At 46.1% G+C, this 12412-nt stretch overlaps 1 protein-coding gene across 1 annotated transcript in view; it reads right to left on the reverse strand.

The window, feature by feature from the left end:
- otog (otogelin) overlaps positions 1 to 12412 on the reverse strand; it is a 231377-nt gene that overhangs the window by 195776 nt on the left and 23189 nt on the right. The window contains exons 3-4 of the mRNA XM_039740451.1: positions 4892 to 5049; positions 1711 to 1832 (exon numbers count right to left, since the gene is read on the reverse strand). Coding sequence (XP_039596385.1) covers positions 1711 to 1832; positions 4892 to 5049 — 280 coding nt within the window. The remainder of the gene's footprint in view (positions 1 to 1710; positions 1833 to 4891; positions 5050 to 12412) is intronic.

Raw genomic sequence — 12412 nt, forward strand, 5'->3', positions numbered from 1 at the left:
TTGAAATGGACGCTCTTGTATTCCACAAGTGGGTGACGTGCTCGAGGTCTTATGAGCAAACAGCTTTGTTCTGCCAGTAAAGGGTAAAGCGGCAGTGGATGTAATTTATGGATCAGGAGATAAAATGGACCAAAAGTCAAAAGCTAGGAGACCTAGAGTGTATATTTAAACCAGTTTGTCAAATCAAAACCACTAAATAAAGTCTAAGATACAAGAGCATGAAGTTTGCTATCCAAGATCAAACCAGAAAGCAGGTCACAAATTTCAATTGAATTGCATCTGCAATCTCGGACGGCCAGAAGCTGCATGGCGCTGCCCTTTATTTGAGACAAAGGTGGCATCTCACGGGGCACAAGAAGATGGTAAAGTCGTTCAGCACAAACACAGATGTGAGATCAGATTACAGAAACACACGTGACATCCCCAAACACCCCAACTAGACCACAAAACGCGTCACCAGAGTCAGCAGCAAACCCAGAAAACCAGCGCAGTTCAAAGTGTTTATTATTTTAATAAAGTATAAATAATTGTTTAAAATTTGTCATCTTTTATTTAAAATTGTATGAGGGTTCAAAAATAGTGCCCCCTGTTGGTCATTTTTAAAAAAGTGCATGAAAACAATGGAATTATACTTTAAATTGTATTTCTAACTATAATAAAATGGATAAATCCTAGCAGCACCTTATTATTTTCATAAAAGGTTTCATTATAAATATCGAAATTAATCTACAAGTAAGGGGAACTAAAAGGTTAGTCATTTATTCCCAGGGCTATTTTTAAATTTAAAGGTCCCAAGAAATTAATTTTAACATAAGGGCCAATCAGGGACCCCCAAAAGGAGAACCTTTAAAATCAGGACCCCCTAGGAGGGAAGCTTAACACCAGGACCCCTTAAGGTATTTTCAGCCTTAGGGTTAGCAAAGGGAAACAAACTTATTTAGATCTGAGCCCACCAAAACGTCTAAGGAGGGCCCTGAAAATAACCGTCCACCGGTGGTCTCCATCCATCTGACTTGCCCAAGCCTGAGAAGATCTGCCGGAAATTCCCAAATCCAGGTGGTTTATGAAGCTCATCGCTTTAGACCCAGAAAGACCCCAGGGTGGACCTGCTGTCAACACTTGGCTCAATGTGAGTGGTCTGTTTTTTACTTTTAATAAATTCCCACAAATTCCTAAAATCCCGTTTTTTTGCTTTGCCATTCTGGGGTGTTGAGTGTTGCTTGACGAGAGTAAAACCGAATTGAAACGATTTTAGCACGCGGCTGTGACGGAACAAAAAGTGACAAAAGCGAAGACATTCTGGATCCACCACAGGTGTCATCGGGCCGACAACATCCAGAATCTTCCACAGGTGCGGCCCTGATGACCAAGTGACACCAGAGGAGCGTTGGGTACATCCAAGAATACATCACGACAAAAACAATACAAAAAAACTAAAACAAAAGAGCAACGAAATTCAACAAGCCTCAGAACCCTAGAAAAGAAATAACAAGGGCCCGAGAGAAAAGTAATAAAGTCGAAATAACGAAAAGACTTCACAACACAAACGGCAATAAATGAGAAAAGAAACGAAGGAAAGGCCGATCCCGTCTGGAGTCCTCGAGTTCGAGGTCTACACCTGTGGGCCTCACGCCTGCTTGAACCCGCGCGGGTCTGTCAGCCTGTCATTCGGCTGCGTGCCGTGTGCGGAAAGAGGCATCCAACATTTACCTTTGTCCGTTGTAAGTCACGTCGTTCCCAGTCAGCGTCAGCCTTCTCTCCATAGGAAAAAATATGCTGAGCGAGCGGGCGCACAAATAGGGAGACGAGCGACACTCTGCGTCATTGTGGACCTGCAGGACAGAAAAGGACATGAAGTCAGGGCGCTGGTCAAACTCAATATGTCACTGTGTGGCGGACCTGCAAACAAGGAGCGATTCTCTCTTTCGTCGTATGCTGAACAAAGTCAATTGTGCTTTTATCTTGAAAACCGGACCTGGGAATGGGTTTGGTGGTTAGGGGGGCCATTATGGCATTAAACCGTAATTGACATTAATGACCGTAATATTGAGATCACTTTCTCTAAGCTGCAATGCAAAAGTTTTCCTGAGGCTTAGGAACCAAAATCCCATAAACGACATTAGCAGAGATAAAACCAAATGAAAGGGCTTCTTATACGGAGAAACATTAAAATGGGGACAAAGAAAGGCTGGGATGGCAGAGCGGCGGATATTGGATGTCAAAATCCAACTGCGAGGACTGCAACTGCGTAAAAAGAAAAGTTCCCACAAAGCTAATACTGCAGCTTGGACTGGGAAAAAACAGTCGAGCGGATTTGTTAGGAGCCTTCAACAAATGAAAAGTCAAGGAATTCACTCCTTAATGATCTCGGGGAATGGAATTCAGAAATTGACTAAATAACAGTCTTGTTCAAGAAAGATAGACAGATAGAAAAGAGAGGTGCAATATATAAACGACAAAAGGTTAATACATGGATGTGAAAGGCACTAGATAGATAGATAGATAGATAGATAGATAGATAGATAGATAGATAGATAGATAGATAGATAGGTGAAAGGCGCTATATAATAGATAGATAGATAGATAGATAGATAGATAGATAGATAGATAGATAGATAGATAGATAGATAGAGTGAAAGGCACTATATAATAGATAGATAGATAGATAGATAGATAGATAGATAGATAGATAGATAGATAGATAGATAGATAGATAGATAGATAGAGTGAAAGGCTATATAATAGATAGATAGATAGATAGATAGATAGATAGATAGATAGATAGATAGATAGATAGATAGATAGATAGATAGATAGATAGATAGATAGATAGATAGTGAAAGGCACTATATAATAGATAGATAGATAGATAGATAGATAGAGATAGAAAGATAGATAGATAGATAGATAGATAGATAGATAGAGTGAAAGGCGCTATATAATAGATAGATAGATAGATAGATAGATAGATAGATAGAGTGAAAGCTATATAATAGATAGATAGATAGATAGATAGATAGATGGTGTAGTAGGCAAGATTAAACTGTAGACAGATTAATAAGAAAGTCATTATAGAAGCCACAGATCTGGGGACAACTTTAACACTGAAGGTCCACAACGGCACAGTGTCCTCTGATTCCTAAATAGAAGAAGTTTGGAGCCCCCAAGACGCTTATTAAAGCTCGTTGTCCAATCAAACTGAGTAATCGTGGGAGAAGAGCCTTGACAAGAGAGGTGGCCACAAATCCAGTGGTCACTCTGGCTGACCTCTAGAGAACCTGTATGGAGACTGAAGACATTTCCAGAAGGACAATCATCATTGCAACAATCCACTACTCTGGGATTTATGACCGGGTGGCCAGACACCCCATGAAAGTGGAGTTTGCCATGCGGCACTTAAAGGCCTCTGAGGCTCTGAGTAACAACATTCTCTGCTGAAGACCCCTGTTGGTTTATTTTTTATCTTAAATGTGTCATTTCCGGTACAAATTAGGGTCCAACAACGACCTAAAGATAAAGGTTTTTTTTTTAGTCTAGAGGGACGAAAATAGGGGGAATTTCAAAAAGCTCGACACCTTGAATACCTGGACATCAAGACGAGTCCACCGGCATGTCATACACGGGGGGTCTTTTTGTACCAGTGAGTCAGAAGGCATCTGACAAAATAACTCGACGCAACTCCCAAGCGTTCATCAGGAATTCTCCTGAATTTAAAGAGCAGCAGGCTGCTGTCGAAGGTCCGCGCGCAGCCCACCAGTAGGGAGTGATACCCGAGACTAACGGGACTACAAGGAGCCGCCGCCGTTCAGCCCTGAACAGTAATCTGCTGCCTCTGTGTTGGATATTTCACAAAGTCAGCGTGTCATTTTTGGTGACTTCGCTCCTGCTGTACCAGAACACATTACAAATTAAAACTCAGCTGGTGGGCGATGGCTTAAGGGCCCTGTTGGTGGTAATTGTCCTCCCAAACAGGGGTTGGCGCTGTTGCCTTTTTCCTTTCTCGCTCTGCTGATTAGAAGATTGCCAGTGGAGAGCGACGTGGCAACTGGACGGACACACAGACACACTTGTTCATTTTATTAAGGTGGGTGCCCGTCTGGCACACTCTGTCTTGTTGGATGTACTCAGCGTTAACATTTGCAGTGCAGTGTGGTTGCTGTGTCTCTGTTATATGCCATTTGGTATGGGATTCATAATATGAGTGCCAGTGTGTGTGTTGCACCATCTGTTGGAAAACACAGACTTTGTGGCCAGACAGACGCACAGACACATAGACGGTTGTCTGTTTATTAAGGTGGATTCTTTCATTTCCGGTCAGATGCCAATGTTTGTTAACGGGTCCTCCCTGTTGTGAGGCACATTTACATTTTTTTATATTAATTTCATTTACATTTATCGGTGACTGTTTGCCCAGTTACTCCATTCTTGGGCTGAGTTAGTCCGACGCCTGCTGCTGCAGTTTGGAGTGAGCTGCCTCATCTGGGCTGGCCTGCTTTAGTGCGTCCTTTGGGGGTCTCACATCTTCTCCTCATGGCTCATAACACTTTCAAAAGCATCGGAGAGCTCATAAGTAATTTTCTGTTAGAAAGTATAAAGTCCACAACAGAGCAGGTGGTCTTGAAGATGCTCAGTTCACCACAACTCCCCTTTCCGAGTCCATTCGAATGTGTTTAGTGGGCACAACTTTATTAAAGTAACAGGAGCCCACCACAGCTTGGTGTCACTTTTAGGTGTTTCCTGCTCATCATTGACTAATCTAAAGGACCAAAGCCCTGCGGTGGTCTGTATGGCCAAGGTCCTCCGGCTCTGTGGATTTACTTCAAACCAGAAACACGCTGCCCACCCGTCCTTTCTACTCTCAGGCGGTAAAAGGAAAAGAAAGAAAACGTACCAGAATGGCAAAGCTGGAATGGCTGGCGTCGTCACACGGCCTGACCAGGGTGTAAGTGCACTTTCCAGGGAAATAAAAGTAAAGACCATCAAACGATTCGTAGTTGTACTGGCCCCACGTGCGGCACATCATTTCTCTTTCATATCCGGAATTTGGAACTAAAAGAAATCAAAGAACAGAACAGAAATGAAAACAAGAAAAACGTTAATAGAAACCGTTTCACCCTCCGGGGTGTGCCAGCAGTTTTAGCTTGCGGTTCTTTCTTTGTCTCGAGCAGATCGTCGGCCCCCCTTCAGCCTTTCGTAAGAAATTTCCTCTGCTTGACGTCGTAGCCGCGCGTGTCTGCCGGGTGACGTCCTCTGCCTTCTCCATTTATGAGGGTCCGCGCCCTGCGCTTACTTCTGGCTCCTCTCCTGGCGTAAGTTAAAGTTGCATCGTATCAAGTCAGCGACCCTTGGGGGCTCTTGATCTGCTCAGTTAAATAGCAGAGGGGCTTGCTCATCAGTTTCAGGTGCACTAGAGGGGGGGGCAACAATGAGAAGACCCCCAAAACAGGAATGAATGGCTGAACAGGTGGAGGGAGGCCACTGACATTTTTTCCTTCTCATTTATTTTGTCACTCGTTGGCTATGGTCAGTGTCACTACTGGTAGCATGAGGCCATACACGGACCATACAGAGCTGGCACAGGTAGTCCAACTTCTCCAGGTTGGCACATCAATACTATGTGGCATTGCCAGAAGGTTTGCCGTGTCTCCCAGCACTGTGTCAAGGGCATGGAGGAGATTCCAGGAGACAGACAGGCAGTTCCTCTAGGAGAGCTGGACAGGGCACATCATAGAAGGTCCTTAACCCATCAGCAGGACCCACCGGTATCTGCTCCTTTGGGCAACAAGATGGGCACTGGCAGAGCCTACAAAATGACCTCCAGCAGGCAGGCAGGCCACAGGTCACATCTCAAACAATCAGAAACAGACTTCATGAAGGTGGCCTGAGTGCCCTACATCCTCTATTGGGCACCATAAAGCTCATTTGGCATTGGCCATAGAATACCAGAATTGGCAGGTCCACCACTGGCGGGCGCCTTGTGCTTTTCACAGATGAGAGCAGGTTCACCCTGAGCACACGTGACAGACGTGAAAGGGGCTGGAGAAGCTGTGGAGAACGTTATGCTGCTTGTAACATCGTTCAGCATGACTGGTTTGGTGGTGGGTCAGTGATGGTAAATCTGGGGAGGCACAGACCTCTACAGGCTAGACAACGGTGGGCACCTTGACTGCCATTTGGTATCGGGATGAAATCCTTGGACCCATTGTCATACCCTATGCTGGTTCCTCCTGGTGCATGACAATGCCTGGCCTCATGTGGCAAGAGAATGAAGGAATCGATACCAATGACTTCCCACCCCATGCTCACTCGCCTGACCTCAATGCAATAGAACACCTCATGGTAGGACATTATGTTTGGGTCCATCCGACGCCTCAGCCTGTCCAGGAGCTCAATGATGCCCTGGTCCAGAACTGGGAGGAGATCCTCCAGGACACCATCCATCATCTCATTAGGACGTGGTCAGGCCTGGGGGCACACAAACTACTGAGGATGATTTGGAGTTGATGCCATGACATTTCGGCCAAATGGACTCACCTGCCTGCCAGCCACTGCATCATTTTGTTCCCTTTGGTTTTCGGGGTCCCTCTGTCAGTTCATCCTTTTCATTTCCGTCCTTTCGTTCCTCACACATCACCATATCAGTCCATAGCAGTAGAGATGGCCAGCAGGAGATCTGAAGCAGCTAATAATGATATAATTATGTATCTAATGACGCGTTATCTGCTAATGACTGTTATGTTGCATCCATGTTTGTGGGATCTGAGGTTCTCTGATGAGATTGTGGGAGGATCCCCAAGAGGCGAGGCTACCCGTCAATCACTATCAAGGCTCCGCCCCCAGCTGCAGTTCATTTTCAATGGCGTTCTGCTGGATTTTGGGGGCTCTTGCCGTTCTTGTGATCTTCTCGACTTTTTGCTGTTGTTTCTCAGTGTTGGGATTGGTGGATTTGATTACATTTTGGGTGACTTCACGGTTGTTAATCTGGGGTTTCTGAAGTCCAAGAATTTAATTTAAATGTTTATTGTGTTCTATCAGGTTTCATGGCAGCCCCAGTAGCATCGGTTGTTGGCAAGGTAACTTCCCAGGATTCCCTGGGACCACGCATGGCTTGATGCCTTCAGAGTGACTGCTCATATTATAGGCCTCCATGTTTGGATAAACCAGAGACGTCAGGTGTGTCTCTCTGGGCCTGTGGGTCTCGGCTCTCTGCTCTCTGACTTTCATTCTTGTCTACGTTTCTGGCTTGGCAAAAAGATAAATTGATTTCGACTCCTGCATGCTCTTCTTCTTGACCACGTTACATCTCCTTAATTACAATTCTGTCGAATGAGGCACTTGGATTACTCGCCTTGGGTTGCCGTTTAGCCAAGTCCTTTTAATTTGGGCTTTTGAACACTTCATTGATTTTTTTCCCCTTTATGTTTAATAAATCCTCATTTATATGTTGTTTTGTGGTCTTATTCTTTATAAGCCAGTGATCACCTGCCTAGTGGGGCATTTTGGGACATTACAGAAGAGTACCTTGAACTTTAAGAGAAAACCCCATGTAGGCCGAAGCCGGCCACTCAAGTGAGGGCCCAGCTAAGTTCTGGTGCACCTCCTCTGGATAGGTTGGTGGGACTCAGGCCGCCACATGAAGATGGTGCAAAGAACCTTATGGGAAACGGCTGACATTAAGAGTGGTGGCCAGCAGGGCTCAGTGCTGGGGCTGCTGATGCTTTTAATCCAGGGGTGTCCAACTCTGGTCCTGGGGGGACGCAGTGGCTGCAGGTTTTCATTCTCACCCTGGTCCTGATCAGTTTTCACTGCTAATGAACTCCCTTTCTCTTCATTTTCATGGCCCTGCTTTGAAGGATTCAGCCCTCTGAATTGACTCCTTTCTTCATTAAATGGCAGCCAAATAGAAACGAGACGTGAAACGAGCCGACAGCTAAACTGGGATTTCAAACTCCTACCAGTTTCTTAATGAGAAGCTGATTATTCTTCCTGTTAATTAAACCCGCTATTTAATTCCATAGCTTGCTGCTGTCATTCTGCCACAGCAGAAATTTCTAGAACTGTTGTCTGTTTTTTTTTTTTGTTTTAACAACATTGTCAAAATGTTTGGGTGACCTGGGAGATCAGCCTTACCGAGACCTTCTTCATTTTCAGCTCTCGTGTGGCGAGCTGCTTGTTTTGTGTCTCGTTATTGTTAGGCTCTGCCACCCAGACATCTGAAAGGCCTTAAGAATAGAAATACCATGCCAGGCCGGGGTAAGCGAGCTGCACTAACTCTCTTTCTCAATCTTCTGCAGAAATCTCACCAGGTCCCGGCACCACTGAGGACATCACTTCTGGTCCCGGGCTTTAAGGCCGCCATCTTTTCCTGTTATAGTCAATTCTGTTGTGGACTCGAAGCGGTGATCATCAAGGCACAATAGGCGGGTGGCTGCCCCAAGCCTTTTTATGTCTATGGTCTGCTTTTGTGACAGCCGCTAATTAAGGGGCCTGAGTCACGTTAATTAAAACTAAAGGAAAAGAACTTAATTTGCAGCAAACAAACTGGTCACTAATGAAGAGGATGGTTAGAATGAAAACCTGCAGCCAATGCCTTGGATACCCGTGTTTTAATATCTAGAAATGATTTAGATAGGAATAGAAGGAACAAGCTGGTGAAGTTGGCAGATGATACCAAGATAGGTGGATTAGCAGATAATTTGTCAGTCAGTCAGGAGCCAATCCCAGCCAGCACAGGGCACAAGGCAGGAAACAAACCCTGGGCAGGGTGCCAGCCCACACACTAGAGACAATTTAGGATCGCCAGTCCACCTGACCTGCATGTCTTTGGACTGTGGGAGGAAACCCACGCAGACACGGGGAGAACATCAGAGAGGACCAAGCGAACCAAGACGGGTCTCCTAAAGGCGAGGCAGCAACGCTACCCACCACACCAACATGCCGCCCAAATTACACAAGAGAGGCAAAAAGTTAAGCAAGCTTTACAAATTCCCTAAATCCAAAAAAATCAGAATCCCTCATCAGAGACAAGAAAACATAAACCAACAGTCAGCCCGCACTGAATCAGTGCTTAGTTACAAAAGCCGACAGTAAATAAATGATCTCCCGCTCCTGAGCCTTCTCCGCTCACTCACACGGCAAGAGGGAGGGCTCAGGGGCAGTGATGTCAGCTTGGCTCCGCCTCCAAAGAACAAGTGACAGCAGAACATTTAAAGAGACAGAACGTAATGATAGAATTACAGATGAAACCCACAGAAATAACCTCAGGACAGGAGAAATAACAAGTTAACGAAAACAACAATACAAAGTGTGGCAGACAGCTGGGACGCCTGGACGGACCACGAGAGGGACAATACCTCCCCTGGACCACAAGAGGGCAGCAGGGGGGCAACGGGAACAGAGCTGGGAAGCTCATCCCTGTTGGGGCCCATGGCCACCACCAGGGGGCGCCCGGAGGATTAAAGAGCCCTGGAATACGAAGTAGTGCCAGAAGCAATTCTGGGTGCTCATACGGCACTTCCGCCATTCCAGGAGACTATCAGGAAGCACATCCGGGGCATTCTAAAGGCGGCCGGAGTCGGGAGGAGGGGAGTGGAGGCGAGAGAAGAGAAAGAGAAGTATTGAGAGAGACTTTGGGTTGTTTTTGTCATTGTGGTGCTGTTTATTATAATAAACGTGTGTGTTTTGGGACATTCGGTGTCTGTCTGTCTGTGCCCAGAGGCTGCCTTTCCACAACAGTTCAATATGCATGCATACATCTGAGTTGATAATCCATATTTGTTTCTTGATATTTGAGAGTTCCCAAGCACAAAGTCCCAAAAACCTCCACAAATGCCCACTAGAGGGAGACATTACCATCAAACCCCAGCTAGATATAAGAGAAGCATCAGCATACGTCACCAGAGGTCCATAGGACAGGACAGAAGTGATGTCACCGCACGTCTAGGCCAGCAGGTTGGTGACAGAAGCTTATAGGCTGGCATGAATCAAACTGATTGACACGCTAACCACACCCAACCCAAACCTACCACCAGTGACCCCTCACGTTAAGTAACCTGTAATCTTAGCCATTTCTAAAGCACGCTGACCACACTAACCATTAACCCTTGACTTCCCTCTTACTGGCCTGGAGCGGCTGGCGTAGGCCTGTGATGACGTACTGTATGGCTCTGTGGCTCTGCAATGAGATATTCTTGAGATATAAGGGCAAACCCAGGAATGCTCTTTAATAACATGAAGCTCTATGGAGCACAAAAAGACATAAAGAAGTTTCTAGAAAAGGCAACCCAAGGCAAACAAAGTGCCAATACAGTAATCCAACGGCAAAGAGCAAAAAGGCCATACGTCGCAAAAAAATGTGCAGAAAGAATCCCAACAAAACACTCACCAACTCCCAAGTGTATTTGAATGAACCGCAGGGGACTGTGGGTTAGTCCTACCTTAATGGGCCGAGGGCAGCCTCTCTGTGGTGGTGGGCAGGTGGCCCCGCCCCTTATACTCAAGGCTCATCACACAGGCCTCGGCTGTACGGCAGGTAACAAGCAAAAGTAACATTAATATAAATCAAAGGCTCCAAAATGAACAAAAAGACCTAAAGCAAGGATTTGAACTCCAACCAGGGGAGGAAGCCTGGCTGAAACATCTCACTATTCACCATAGAAGATGCAGAACGACGCCAGAAACCAAATAAATAAGGGACCAGGTGACAAGAATGGTATACTCTGAGAAAGGCCCCCCGAGTTGAGTGAGGCACCAAATGTCAAAAGTGTGACACACTCTGACTATCTGCACCTCCGGGAGATTGGAAACTTGGACGTGCGCACCGCCACGTGCCACTGACGTTCAAGATAGAAAATGAAGAAAGAAGGAGCAAGCGGCTCAGACGGGAAGACGGCAGGCGTTGGACTGACCTGTTTGGCATCGGTCTCCTGACGCTTTGAAACGGCCACAGTCACAGTCATTCTGAAGGAGGCACTCGCCGCCATTGAGGCAGGGGAAGAGACACGAGGCTGAAAGGAGCACATGGAGAAAACGTGAGCTGCGCTGTGCACACGAGACCATCGACTGGCATCAGGCACCAGGCACCTGCCGTCTCTTAACTGTCCTCTCATTTGACACCCTTTTAATGATCACATTTACATCTTTCAGATACATGCAGATCCACCACTGAACCATTAAGAATGTCTTCAAGTTCAGGCACCCACCCCGTGGTGCCCACCAACAGCAGTCCCGCAGGCTTCTGAAGCCAAGAAATTGAAAAACAAACAAAGCAGTGACCTCTGAAGGGTTCAGAAAATGAAGGCACACACAAACACACACAAAGGGTCCGGCTGCAGACCTCTGGAGCTTGACAAGAGAAGGACCCCCCCCATGGTTACCCATCTTCCTCTCTTTCCCAGGCTGCGGGCTGAGAGATGTGGTGCAGTGGTGACCTGATGGGGGGTCCTTAAGGTTCACAGTGCAGTTCCAGATCTCTGGTCCCAGCCCAGGGGGCTTGTTACCCGTTGTAGGCCATTTGTCCCACAGACCTGCAGCCAAACATCCCCAAATCTGATGAGACCTTCAATGAAAGCCCCACAAGAACCTTTTGAGGCCCGAAAAATGTAACAGAAGGCACCAAACAAAAACGGAAAGACTTTAAATGATTAAAGCACAAAATAAAATACAAAGATGACACGCAAATGATGTCTGATGCAACACTCGAGCTCAGGGGTCCTGGTGGTCCACAGCGGGTGCAGGTTTCTGTTCAAAATAAATGTCTTAATTAGAACCCATTTATTTATTACTAAAGCAGTAAGTCTTAGGGGGGATTAGTTCAAGATAACTCAATTGTTACGATTCGGAATCCTTCATTGCCTATTGGAGTTTGGAGTCGTCTCCCGTTTTCTTAGGCAGCCATCGGGTGACAATGAGAAGTAAATGACAGAGGAGCCAGCAGCTCTCCACCCGCATCATCAAGTGTCTGCCTTAATAAAATAAGTGAGAGACAAGGGAAGGACCAAAATCTGTTCAGGACCACCAGATATACAGAGAAGGTCCACAGACGGTGTCATAAAGAATGAAAGCCCTAACAAGCCACAAATTTCATTATCAGCTGGGCCGAGCGTCGAATTACAAACCTGCATCCGCTGCGGACCTCCAGGACCGCACTTCAGTATAATAAAGCCTTAAATGGCGGCGGTCCGGCTTACTTATCTGATCTTATCATGACTTACAAATTAAGATCTCAAGATGCCGGTCTGCTTAGGATTGATGAAATAACAGGAGGAGGTCGAGCTTTTACTTACAGGACCCCTAAACTGTGGAGTGGTCCGCCTGCTACTATAAGAGATACCCCTTCACTCTCAGGTCAGTTTAGCCCACCCTGACTAGAGCTGCTGATTAACTGTACAGACAGCATCTCTGTTGTCAGTAA

Source organism: Polypterus senegalus, chromosome 1, assembly GCF_016835505.1.
Source record: "Polypterus senegalus isolate Bchr_013 chromosome 1, ASM1683550v1, whole genome shotgun sequence".
NCBI classification, from domain to species: Eukaryota; Metazoa; Chordata; class Cladistia; order Polypteriformes; family Polypteridae; genus Polypterus; species Polypterus senegalus.